Source organism: Podarcis melisellensis (assembly GCF_964234715.1).
Source record: "Podarcis melisellensis genome assembly, chromosome: 16".
Lineage (NCBI taxonomy): Eukaryota > Metazoa > Chordata > Lepidosauria > Squamata > Lacertidae > Podarcis > Podarcis melisellensis.
Window position 1 is genome coordinate 14,871,456 of NC_138533.1, and position 13,188 is coordinate 14,884,643.

Sequence of the window (13,188 nt, forward strand, 5' to 3'; positions counted from 1 at the left end):
GGCTGGGCGATATCTGGTTTTCAACATTGCCATATATCACCAGCTAAATATTGATATATACATCACAATGTCTGAAATAAGAACAGAGCTGTGCAGAGGCATTGCCTGGCTTCATGTTTTCCCCCACATTGTGATTTTTGCATAGCACACACTCCATGGTTTGCAATATATTACCAGGTCAAAAACTATGAAACTGATATCACAATATGGACTATAAATGGGTTTTGGGAGATATATCAATATGTATATCACCGAGCCCTGGTTGCTGGTATTCAGTGTTCTCGTTACAATGCAGGAGAATAGAACATGGGGCGAGACCTTGGGGCTGTGATAGTTTTATGAAGATGCCAACCTTGAGAGCGGTGGCAGTGAGAAAGGCAGACTTCATGCAAGGGATTATTAGGAAAGGAATTGAAAATAAAATTATGGGGATCATAATGGCCTTATACAAATGGTTCAGCTGCGTTTGAAATACTGCGCACGGTCACCTCACTTCCAAAAAGGAAATTGTAGTGTTGGAAAATGTTCAGAATCCAAATGATCAAAGGGGTGCAGCACCTGCCCTATGAGGAAAGGTTGCAGCATTTGACACCTTTTGGTTTAGAGGAAAGGAGGTAACATGATAAGAGGTTTATAAAATTATGCTTGCTTCGTTTTTCCTGTCAAAACTATTTTAATTCATATGCAAACGAATGATAATTCCCCTGATTGATTGATTGATTAAGCAGTCATAATTCATATGATCAGCTGGGCAAGATTTCCTTAAACAGGTGCCTGCCGCCGGAGAGGCTGCGCTGGGGCCCCGAAGGTCTATGTGCGCGCGGGTGTGTATTTATATTGTATAGCCTTTGCCAACGTGGCGCCCTTCAGAGGTTTCGGACTCCCACCAGCAGCACCCTGTTGGCGAACAGTGGTCTACAGTTTTGTTTTGCTGAGGAGCAAGACCTCCCGGTGGCGCTCTGCACATGCCCCGAGGCGCCCGAGTCCGGGAGCGAGGGCGCCCCCTTGCCGCGACTCTGGGAAACGTCGTCGCGGGGGAAGCGGGCGGCGCCTCCTTCCTGCCCTCCCCAGAGGCCGCTTCTCCGCCCCGCCCCGAAGGCGGCGCCTCCTCCTCCTCCTCCTCCTCTGCCGCCCGGGCAGCTCCTGCTCCCGCTGCTGCTGCTGTTCCGCGCCGGCCCGGGCTCGGGCTCCGGCGACCGGGCAGGGAGGGCGGGAGGATGAGCGGCGCCTTGCGCGACGTCTCCTTGCAGGACCCGCGCCGGCGCTACGAGCTGGTCCAGCGCATCGGCTCCGGCACCTACGGCGATGTCTACAAGGTGCGCCAGGCGGCGAAGGGGGAGGGGGGGAACCGGACGCCTGGGTTCCTTGGGAGGGAGAAAGCGCGCAGGGGTGCGCGGCGCCCGGGGCGGGGGGAGGCACCGGGACGCCTGGGTCGTCCTTCTCTCCCTGAGGGGGAGACTCCACCCCCAGCGTCGGGGACTTCTGGCCCGGGTGGGGGACGCGGAACCCGGACGCCTGGGTTCCTGTCTGGGTGTCCCCCTCCAAACCCCCGAGAGCGGGAAGCCCTTTTAGGGGGAGACTGGGCGTGCGGGGTTGACTTGGGGGGGGTGTCCGGGGTTCATGTCAGGTTCGTGGGTCAGAAGCTTGTAGGTGCGTCTTGGGTAGGATGTCAGCGAGGGGGGGCGCTCCCTCTTGGGACGCCCCCTCCCTTTGGAGCTCCTGCTGCACCACCATCCTCAACGCCTTTCCCCCTTTGGCCGTTGCCGGACGCCTGCCTGACTGGACTGCCACCCAGCTGATGGCCTTGGGGTCCCAGAGGACCAAGCGGGCTGCTATTGGCTGGCAGGGAGACTGGCAAGATCAAGACGGAGAGATCAAGCTGGGTGCTCTTGGAGTAGAGAGTGAGCCTACTTTCCAAGGATGCTGTTGTTCGCTGGAGACACAGTCCCCTTCTAGATGCCGGATCACCCAGTCGCCCCCCCCCCAAGTCAGAGGGTGATGTAAGGACAGGGAGCAGGAGCAAGCCTCCTGGGAGTTTTGGTGGCTCTTGCTGAGTGAGGCCCATCCAGGCCAGGTGTCTGTCCTCCTGCGTCTTTTGCACAGCACCCTTCAGCCAGGAGAGTGGGAGCTGGGCGCCTCCTTCCACCTAGTAGAATATTTCTTCCGCTGCACATAATTGAGCGATGGGATTTCCCCCCATCGCCACTTCTGTGAGCTTTAAAAGGAAGGGACTTGGCCTAATCAGTGCTGATGGCAGAGGCACGTGCCGGGCGCTGGCTGCTGCTCAGGATTGGTGCTGTCCTGGCAGGAGATGGCTTGCTTGTTCCACTTCCCAGAGGGAGTTGGGGTGCCCCCTTTGGTCTGATCCAGCACCCAGGCTTTTATTCCCTGCATATCATCTGACTGTAAGCATCTCTTTGCACTCTGTACCCCTTCCATTTATACAATGGTTATAATTCAGTTTTTGTTGCAGTATAAATTGCTTTGGGATGGGAGGGGGAATGTTACTCCTTCAGGTTGGTGGCTGTGTTGCAGCTGGCAGAGATTTGCTGCCTTCAATGGTGGCATCGGGGCATTTGCATGTCCAGCAATCCAGCAGAGACTTGAGAGGCCTGCTTAAAACTGGGCTGCTCATGGACAGAAACCTTGCCGATAAGCTCCCGCAGGTTGCTAGTCCTCAAACACTTTAGCTCTCATACTTTCCTGTATAATTCCTATTAGTTATATACATCAGATTGTGTACAGTTTCTTTGCATAGCATCATGGAAGAGGTTATTGGACACTGCAAAGAGGACGGTGGGCTCCCCTTCTGAGCTCCTATGGGGCCCTCAAGGGATTGTTGGACTCCCATCACCCCAGATTGTTGGGCACGCAGGCTGATGGGAGTTGTAGTCCATAAAACATCTAGGGGGCGTCACGTTGACTTGCCCGTGTTTTGGCAGTCCATAGTATGCCCTAGCAGTCATAACAAAAATATTCTTTGGTGATGAGTCGGCTGCTGTTTTTAATGGCTGGTTGTTTTAGCTGTTGTTTATCTTGTTGTAATGTTGGCCGTTGGTCTGCCTTTTGTGTGTGTGTCATGCTGATTTTATATGAGCTGCCTTCTGTTCATTTGCAAAATAGCGAGTGGAATGATGAGGATGACATTATCAGTACAGTCATACCTCGAGTTGAATGCGCTTCGGGTTGAGCGCGTTCGAGTTGCGCTCCACGGCAACCCGGAAGTAACGGAGCGCGTTACTTCCGGGTTTCGCCGCTCGCACATGCGCAGACGCTCAAAATGACGCCATGCGCATGCGCGGTAGCGGCGAATACTACCACTGTAGTACAGTGGTAGCTCAGGTTACATACGCTTCAGGTTACAGACTCCGCTAACCCAGAAATAGTGCTTCAGGTTAAGAACTTTGCTTCAGGATGAGAACAGAAATCAGGCTCCGGCAGCGCGGCGGCAGCAGGAGGCCCCCCAGCTAAAGTGGTGCTTCAGGTTAAGGACAGTTTCAGGTTAAGTACGGACCTCCGGAACGAATTAAGTACTTAACCTGAGGTACCACTGTATTAACTAAAATTATCAGGCTGTTGGGATGCCTCCTTCAAGCTCCTCACAGGTATTTGGGACAAGCAGGCCCTGACAGACCTGATGGTCTCCAGCTGTTTGGGACTACAACTCCCATCCCTGCTTGCTGGGGCTAATCGGGGTATAACTCCAAAACATCTGGAGTGGTGCCAGTTGGGTGAAGGCTGCCTCTCCCCCCCCACATGATGCCCTTCCTGTCCAGACATCCCATTGGATAATGTTGTGCTCCCTTAATGGAGGTGGCGAGGGAGCCAGAGGTCATCTAGCTCAACCCCTTGCTGAGTGGCAGCGTCGTTCGTCCACCTACTTACCCTTCCATGGCAACCAAGTCAGATTGACCTGGGTGCCAGCCGTAGGAAAGCGTTTGTGGGACCAGACAGCTGTGGGTCACCACATGTCAAACCACATTCTAAACTCTGCAGAAATGCTTTCTCCCCCTTTGATATGTATTGATGTGCCTATTACTATCATCATTCATAAATTTGCATACCGCCCTATGCCTGTAGATCTCTGGGAGGTTTGCAAGATGAAATTACAATATAAAAAAGATAGAATACATAATAAAAATAAGAACGAAGACACCCCCAATAATCCCCTCTTCCACAACACATTTTAAAAGGGCATTGGACGCTAATCAGCCTGCTTGAAGAGGAATGTTTTCTCCTGGCGCTTGAAGGTGTACAATGAAGGTGCCAGGCGAACCTCCCTGGGGAGAGCATTCCACAAACGGGGAGCCACTGCAGAAAAGGCCCCTTCTCGTGTTGCCGCCCTCCAAACTGCTTGTGAAGGAGGCACATGAAAAGGGCTTCAGATGATGATCTCAGGGTCCGGGTAGGTTCATGTGGAGAGAGGCATTACTTGAGATATTGCTCCAGGGAGTTCCAGCCAGTACAGTATACAGGATTCTTCCTTCCCCTGCTCCCTTCCCACAGCCCTGCTGTAAGGTAGGTCAGCATGAAAGATAGTGACTTGCCTGGGTGAGCATCACGGCTGAGTGGGGACTTGAAGCAGGACCTTTAGGAATCATACAATCGTATTGTTGGAAGAGGGACCCAAGGGTCATCTAGTCCAACCCCCTACAATGCAAGAATCTAAGACGGTGCCACACTGGCTGTCCTCCTGCCCCAAACTCAGTTACCTTGGGCTGCAAGGGAGGGGGATGCCTGACCCTGAATGGGCCTGAGCCATTGTCCAAGGTTTGGTATTGCTGCACCCAAAGCCCCATTTCTGTCCTTCACACTGGATTCCTGGTAGCCTGCCTCAGAAGCTGCTGTGGGCGGGCGGTGGGGTGTCTTTCCATTCCTGTAGACCCCCCAGGAGCCTGGAGAGAAGCAGCGCTCCTGCTACACTCCCCCTCCCGCCAAATTCAAGCCCTGCCTTCATCCAGTCAGGCACATTGTTCTGAGCCCAGCATGGCATTTCCTGTGATTCTTGAGGCCAAAATGACTTCCAGCTGGGAGCCAGGACTTCTCACTTCTGTTTACAGCTTGGAGGTGGGCTGTAGGAACAGGCTAGGAGCCCTGGTGGGGATGCCTGAGCCCCATCCACAACTCTAATGCAACAAGGGTCCTCTGAATGGTGTCCTGGAGAGATGGAAAGAAGGGTCAGAGTGGGCAGATTAGGAGAGGGAGAAGTAACCAATGGTCAGGGATGATGGGAATTGTAGTCCACAAGCAGCTGGATACCCAAGTTTGGGAAACCCTGCGGTAGAGCCTGAGTTGTGAGTTCGAGCCCCACATGGGGCAAAAGATTCCTGCATTGGACTAGATGACCCTTGTGGCCCCAGTTGGTGGCAAAGGCACTCTGCACATGCACAGAGGATGCTGCGACTCTTAGTTTTTGTGTTCCAGAACTGAGTTCAGATGTGGCCTCAGTGGTTCACGAGGGCAAGGCTGGCTAGCCCCACCATTGGGTAGAGTGAGGCAGCCACCTCTGGCAGAGGACGCCAAGTTACACCCCAGCAATGTCCCCTGACTTGTCTCACCTCTCTTGGTCAAGACCAGGCTGGCTTCTCTCTCAATGGTAGTTTTGTTTCAAAACTAAACAGACTAGGCAGAGGATGTGGAAATCCCAAAGAGCCCACGAGGGTCCCTTTAGAAACATGGCTTCCCGCCTCTCTTCCCGATGGCTGATGGCTTTTTTTTTTGCCACCTGTTTTGTGAGGAGGAAGCTGCCTTTGTCCAAGAGAGAGGGGGTCACCCTGTCTCTTTCCTCCCCGGCTTGTCACGAGGATTTTTGACATGCGCCACTCCCTTTCTGCTAGGGGAGCCCAGCTCGGCCAGGATGGCAGGAAGTTGCCTCACTGCCAGGCAGGATGATTAAAAGGACTGAGCTCCTTCCGAAAGAGGGGGCTCTGGTGGGCATGCTCTTCTTGCCCTTTGACCTCCAGCCCATGACTCCTTAAATGGCTGTGGTTATTCAGTGTCAAGACATATGCACTCTACACGTGGTCAGGAACCAGCTGGGCTTTGCTAGGAGTCTTAATAGAATTCTGTAATCATTCTAGCAGGGGCTTTAAAAGCTGATATTGTAATGATTAAAGGAACCTTGTAAAAATATACAGACTGGTTATATCTTCTGCAAATCGAAAGATCAGTCCGAGTGTCAGAAACAAGAGATGGGGCCTTCCATACAGGTGTCATCCCGGCCTACTTTCTTTCGCTCCCACCAGCAAAGGTATCCTTAAAAGGTTTATAGCCCTGTTGGTGTGATCCTGTTCTAGTTAATTACGGAGTGTGGCTGGGGTGCTGTTTTCAATGGTGATCCTTGGAACACACTATTATATTTTATTATTGTTTTACGCACGCAGATCTCCAACCAGCCCTCACTTTTTGGCGTCATGACCATGACAATGGGAATTTGGAAAACGGGGGTGGGCGGAGTGGGGGGGGGATTTCCTGTGAATTCTGTGTGGAAGAACAAAGCTGTTTGTGGGGTGGGGTGTCCTGCTTGTTCACAACAGGAGGTGCGCTAGTTGTGACATGTTTGTGTGTCAGGCCACTAACTAGTGCAGCAGTTGGCGGGTGGCCCAGGAATTGCCTGAGGCTGTGGGCAAGGGTGGGTTCAGACCCTTCTTGGCAAATGGTCTTTTTGACTGATTATCCCCCCCCTCTCCTTGACCCCTGCAGGCCCGTGACACGGAGACTGGGGAACTGGCGGCCATTAAGATAGTGAAGCTTGATCCAGGTAAGCTGGGGTGGGCTGGCCAGTGGCGTAGCGTGGGGGGTGCAGGGGGGGCTGGCCGCACCGGGCGCAACATCTGGGGGGGGTTTGCTCGCACTTGCAGCTCTCTGCCCGTACTAAAATCCACGGGTTAGGGGGCGCAAATTACTTGCCTTGCTGTGCTGACAACCCACGCTACGCCACTGGGGCTGGCTGCTTCTTCAGCAAGGTGGACTTCACAAGTCTTCTTTCAGAACTAGTTGGATGGTTTGGGAAATGTGCTGGGTCGGAGGCAGTACACAAGACTTATAGAAAAAAATGGGGTTGGCATTTAAGCGCCACTCTCTGTCCCCTGTGTCCATTATTGTTCACAGGAGAATGGATGGAGGCAGGATCCAATTTTCCTGTTGCAACAGAAGTCCCTCCCTGTTTTGTTAGGAGGTGATGCCCCAGAACAAAGGTGTGCGAGAACTTTTGAAGACTTTAGAAATTGCCCAGCCCCTTAGTCAAGGACCACCCAAAAGCATCATACAGGTGTCGCAGAAAGAGGTGGTCTACAACAGAATTTTGGGGGATGTGACATATCTCCTATCTGTCAAGATAATGTTTTACCCCAGCCCACAAATACAAATACAGTGGTATCTCGGGTTACATACGCTTCAGGTTACAGACTCCGCTAACCCAGAAATATTACTTCGGGTTAAGAACTTTTCTTCAGGATAAGAACAGAAATCTTGCTCCGGCGGCGTGGCGGCAGCAGGAGGCCCTATTAGCTAAAGTGGTGCTTCAGGTTAAGAACAGTTTCAGGTTAAGAACAGACCTCCAGAATGAATTAAGTACTTAACCCAAGGTACTACTGTACAGGTACAATATCCAAATTAACGTATAACATTTAAAAACAATTCAAAACAACTGCACCCACCAGTTAAAGCAAGTACAAGAACCATTAAACACATCCAGCAGTACGTCTAATTGTGCTACAGCAGAATGCTTATTAAAAGAGACATTTAATATACCAGCCATTAAAAAAAAGTGTTAAAATTACACCTTAACATGCTTTTATTCCTTTATTTTTAAATCTGACGTTACCTACCTGTAATGTCTGAAACTGGTAGCCAGCTCCCGGGGTGTGTCACGCACACCATGTGGATTTTTAGAACACTTTGGAATTTGATACTGTCAGATAAAGGGCGGTAGTGACAGAGAGGCCCTTTTGGAGCAAAGGAAACGGTTTGTCCTGCTTCCTCTCCTCAGGGGATGACATCGGATCCATCCAGCAGGAGATCACCACGCTCCGGGATTGCCGCCACCCCAACGTGGTGGCCTATTTCGGCAGCTACCTCAGGTGAGAGGCTCGGACGCTTTGGAAAAAGGAGTGGAATCAGGAGGGCAGGGCGGTTGAAGTGTAGTGATGTGGTTGTGAAAACGTAGTCAGAATTGTGGGGTGACCGGTTTGATGCTTGACACTTGGTCCCTGGTATTTGGCATGGATGGATTCAGACTTGGTGGGATGGACTTGCCTTCTCTCCAAATGGAGAATGCACCTGTGGAGGACTTTATTTTCCTACCTACGGCTGTCAGAGGCAGAAAAATTAACCACGTATTTTATAGGATATGCTTGAGATGAAATTAAGCAGGAGTCACCTTGGGCCCTCAGAGTGTAGAAACTGAACTCATCCAGAATTCCTTGCCCAAAGAGAAATATTTCAGGCCTCGTGGATGGAGTTAGCTGGCTCTGTGGTGACGTTTCCTTTTTGTGTTTGTCTTGGGAATGGATGCTTATGGGATCTGAGTGGAATATTCTGGGGGAGCCCATCAGGAGATCAGTTTTCTTGTTGCCTCAGGGCAAGATATTCCTTTGGGTGCCCCTTCAGAGGGTGGCAGGTGGGAGAAAGAGGGGCCGCTTTGGGAGCTGAGGAAGGGGGCCATTCCCACAAGCTTCTTTCTTCTCCCTTTAGGAATGAACGCCTGTGGATCTGTATGGAATACTGTGGAGGGGGATCCCTTCAGGAGATCTACCACAGTGAGTTTCTACCTGCTTTGCTCCTTGGTCCTCCTCTGAACTGGAGATACCAGCAAGGCTTAAACCTGGGACCTTCATGTAGAGCAGATGTTCTTGCCGCTGATACCTGGCCCCTCCCAGACTTGCATTGTCTTGCAGAACTGGAGATGGGCTGAAGGAAGGACACTGGCGAGGCACATGAACTGGGCATATTGTCTTTCTCTGTCTTTCTTTTCCACACTTAGATGCCCTTCCCTTTGGACTCTCCCCCTCCCCCAACTTTTATTGTGTTCTTTGAAAGAGAGAGAGTTGAGCACCAACCCCAGGGTCTAGGAGAAGGGTCCTTGCTCAGTGACTGAGCACCAGCTTTGCCTGCAAAATGCCCCAGGATGAATCCCCAGCAGCAGCTCTAGGGAGGGCTGGCAAAGAAGCTCGGGCTCAGCCAGACTGTAGCCCCAGGGATGGAGAAAATGCCAGTCTGTGGGCTGTACATCAACCGCTCCCTCTCCCGAATGGCGCCCCTCCCTGGCCACGCTCCCTTGCCTCCCCTGCCCCTTCCTGGGTGGCTTTGGAGGCAGGGGAGTGTGTGCATGTGGCCCCTGGAAGGCTGCTTAGGAGGGAATGTGGCCCTCAGGTTGAAAAAGGCTTCCTTCACCTAGTGTGGACAATGTTGTGCTCACAGTGTGGGTGTATTCCTGGAGCTTCACCGCTGGGGGAAATGGGTTACATCCAGCGCAGTTCTACTCAGAGCAGACATGTTGAAACGGACAGATCCAAGTTGGTCATTTGTTACAACAGGTCTACTCTGAGCAGAGCTGACGTTGGATCCACCACACCGTTTTTGCACAACTCTCTGGCTGGGCATGAGGACCCAAGTCAACCCTAACCCTAACCCTCAGCACTCCTCTTCTTTCCTTTTCCTTGCTCCCCGCCCCAAAACAACACCCCTGTTTCTTCATCAGAATGCATGGGGAGGTTTAACTCTTTCCTCCCCTGCTCCTCTCCCCCTGATAAAAATCAGCCCCACTGCCATGAGGTCTAGAAAGAGAACTCCTGGAGGTGTTGGTGTCTGCATTAGGGTCCAGTTTGTCCCTTGGAAACTGGTCTCTGCTCCGCTTCACCCCTGCTTTCTATTCTGCCTTCCTTTGTTGTCGTCTCAGACATGAGGAGAACACACACCCCTTGACAAAATAGGAAACCATCCTGCCGCCGGTCTGTCGTAACTGGTACTTTGCTTCTGGTGGGTTTTACTTCCCCTTTTGGCTCCTTGCAGTTGGTTTACTTACGAGGTGGGAGAGCAGCCTCTGCTCAGCCTCCCGTCTCCACGTCCAGCAGAATTTATAAGAGATGGCATAAAGTGTGGAGAGAAGCTCCTGGTGGCTGATGTGAAGCACAACGGCTCTTCTAGGCCTTCCAGGGAAGTTTGGCCTGAGGAGATTCTGAGAGGAATTGGGGCCTAGGAATACAATTAACGCGGTGGGGGGAGTAGACGAACAGACAGACACAAGAGCACCTGCTTCCTCCCGTCTCGGAGGAGGGCACTGTGGACTGTATATTTCACGGGGTTGGCAGCTGGCATTCTTACCCTTCAACCTGCAAGAGTTTAAACCGAAGATGCCAACCCCACCCCCACACACTCTGGGGCCCAACCACTAACCAGACCCCTCCCAGGTCCTTAAAGTAGAGAGTGGTGAGCCCTGCAGGGCCGTCGCTTGAGACGGCTCACGAAAGGAAGCCAAGCCATGTGTTGCAGAGGCAGAAGCCCAAGCAGACAAGGCCATAAGCCCATCTCTCTTAAGCAGGGCTGTGTAATTGAGGAGCACCCCTGCGCCCCCCCCACGAGTCAAAACAGCCATCTCCCTCATTCCCAGAACATTTCTGTCTCCGAGCTTTGAATTTCACCGTAATAAGCAAAGCCCGCCTGCAGAGTTTTGCTCAGGGAAACCCAATTGCCAAGTCTACATAGGCAAAAACCTGCTTTTATTGGGGTGCCAGGCGACACGAGATGCAATTGACTCACCTTTTCTGCTTCTCGCCTCCAGCCACTGGTCCCCTCTCGGAGAAGCAGATTGCCTACGTCTGCCGGGAGACCCTCCAGGTGAGTGGGTGGGCGGGGCTGAGCTTGCAGCACGTTCAGACCCGTGCCAGGTGGGTGTGGGCAGCCTTCTTTCTTTTTATTCAGTGCCAACAAAAGCCAGAGTGAGCAGGTGTGTATGAAGTGCCCCGTGTCTGCACCTGGGGCAGGAGTCAGTCTCTGCCTGGTTATTCCATCTCCCCTGCCAGCTCAGGTGTGGTTGCAAAAATGTAAGGTTGTCGAGAGAGGCGCCTTCGGAGCTTAATTGGAACTTGGTGCTAGGTTTGGATCTGCAGCATAAGAAACACGCGTGGTGTAAGACATGGGTAGGCAAACTAAGGCCCGGGGGCCGGATCTGGCCCAATCGCCTTCTAAATCCGGCCCGCGGACGGTCTGGGAATCAGTGTGTTTTTACATGAGTAGAAGGTGTCCTTTTATTTAAAATGCTTCTCTGGGTTATTTGTGGGGCATAGGAATTTGTTCTTTCCCACCCTCAAAATATAGTCTGCCCCCCCCCACAAGGTCTGAGGGACAGTGGACCGGCAGCCCCCTGCTGAAAAAGTTTGCTAACCCCTGGTTTAAGAGGTCCCTTGAGCATGTACGGAGTGGTTTTTTTTGTGTGTGTCCCCCATTTCTTCACTGTGTACACCACAACTGGCTTTTCGGCAATCCAGGACTAGGAAGAGGCTTTCTGAGAAAGATCCCCCTCACAGGCTTTCCATTTCTCTTTATCCAAACCAAGCCCCGTGGCTTCTGCCCTCATTTCCCTCCTGCTCTGTGACTCTGCGGCATCATACAGACGGACGCTCCACACCTTTGACAGGAAGACCCATTTTCCCGCTGGCTGCTCTGTTCTTTTCCTGCCTTCCTGCAGCTGAGAGAAACTGCTACAATGGCAGGGAGTGGAATGTAGGTCACTAGCTCTTTGTGTGTGTCTGGACTGAATCTCTGGAACGAAAGGCTGCAACGTCTGGGGAGTTTTTAGTTTGGAAGAAAGAAGATTGGTGCAAAACATACAACTGAGATTTACCGAATTACGCGTGTACCCGCCAACACTAATCCAATGAAAATAGGGACGCCCTATACCGTAATGATAGGAATTTTATTATTTATACCCTGCCCATCTGACTGCTTTGCCCCAGCCACTCTGGGCAGCTTCCAACATACTGTATATAAAAACATAACAAAACATTTAAACACTTCTCTATGCAGGGCTGCCTTCAGATTTCCTCTAAAGGTTACTTATCTCCTTGGCTCAGGGGTTGCATAACTCCATACCCTCCAGCATTTCTCCGGTGAAAATAAGGGCATCCTAAGGAAAAGTGGGATATTCTGGGATCAGATCAGAAACCAGGGGAGTGCTTCTGTAAATCTGGGACTGTCCCTGGGAAACAGGGACACTTGGAGGGTCTGGCACGGTGCAGGGGCAGACTTTGGTACCCCCAAATGGAACTCCTCCGTTAGGGATCTTCTCAATTTGGTGCCCCTGGGCTCAGCACCCTGTGCAGGGGAACTACCCACACCGCCCTAAATCCTGCGCTGAATGGTGTGAAGGTGGATAGAGATAAGTCCCCCCCTTCTCCTTCTCTCGAAATGTGAGACCCCAGCTTCCTCCAGTCGGCGGGGTACCCTCTCCCCACCCAGTGTAAATCTGTGCTTGCAGTTTTTCACCTTGGCTAACAACAACACTTAGATCCTGCTTTGTCCTGGCTTGATGCTTCTCTTTGCTGCCTCTTTTCAGGGCCTTCACCACCTGCACACCAAAGGGAAGATGCACAGGGACATAAAGGTATGATTTCCTTGCAGAATCCAGGGCTTGGCTATCCTAGGCTCAGTCACCTGGGCTCAGTCGCCCTTTGGGGTTGCTTTTGTCAGCCTCGGAGGAGGAAGGCAAGGCTGGGTGGGGAGGGAGGGAGGGGAGCAGTCTCTCTCCCCACCCCCACCCCATTCTGCTTTGGCAACAATAGCTGCGGTTCTCTTCCCTTTCTTCTGTCTCTTTTCCAGGGGGCCAACATCCTGCTTACGGCCAACGGAGACGTGAAACTCGGTCAGTTCCTCTTCTCGGCTTGCTTTCTTGTGGCAAGCCTTTCCTACTTCCAGCTGTCACTCCCAAAATCTTCCTCTATTATATCTTCATCTGCGAGTTCCCCTTCTCTAGACCATCCATAGTGACCATGCCTTGACTGGGTTTGTCCCAGGTTGCTGCCCTTAGCGGGGACTCCCAGATTGAGGACTGCAGGGGCGGCTTTGGTCTACCTCTTCACATCCCTCTGGCTTTGCTCCAGATCGCTTTACCTTATTTTTCTCTGTATAAGACGCCCCCATGTATAAGATGCCCCCTACTTTTGGGGACCCCAAATTTAGAAAATGGGATTA

General features: G+C 52.1%; 1 protein-coding gene across 1 annotated transcript in view; it reads left to right on the forward strand.

The window, feature by feature from the left end:
• Window positions 1–965: 965 nt before the first annotated feature.
• The window catches only part of MAP4K2 (mitogen-activated protein kinase kinase kinase kinase 2), a gene marked incomplete at its 5' end in the record, with an annotated part of 36,371 nt that continues 24,148 nt past the window's right edge, over window positions 966–13,188 (forward strand). The window contains 7 exons of the mRNA XM_081893000.1: window positions 966–1,316; window positions 6,703–6,760; window positions 7,991–8,081; window positions 8,695–8,759; window positions 10,781–10,836; window positions 12,554–12,601; window positions 12,817–12,859. Of these exons, the coding sequence (XP_081749126.1) occupies window positions 966–1,316; window positions 6,703–6,760; window positions 7,991–8,081; window positions 8,695–8,759; window positions 10,781–10,836; window positions 12,554–12,601; window positions 12,817–12,859 (712 nt within the window). The remainder of the gene's footprint in view (window positions 1,317–6,702; window positions 6,761–7,990; window positions 8,082–8,694; window positions 8,760–10,780; window positions 10,837–12,553; window positions 12,602–12,816; window positions 12,860–13,188) is intronic.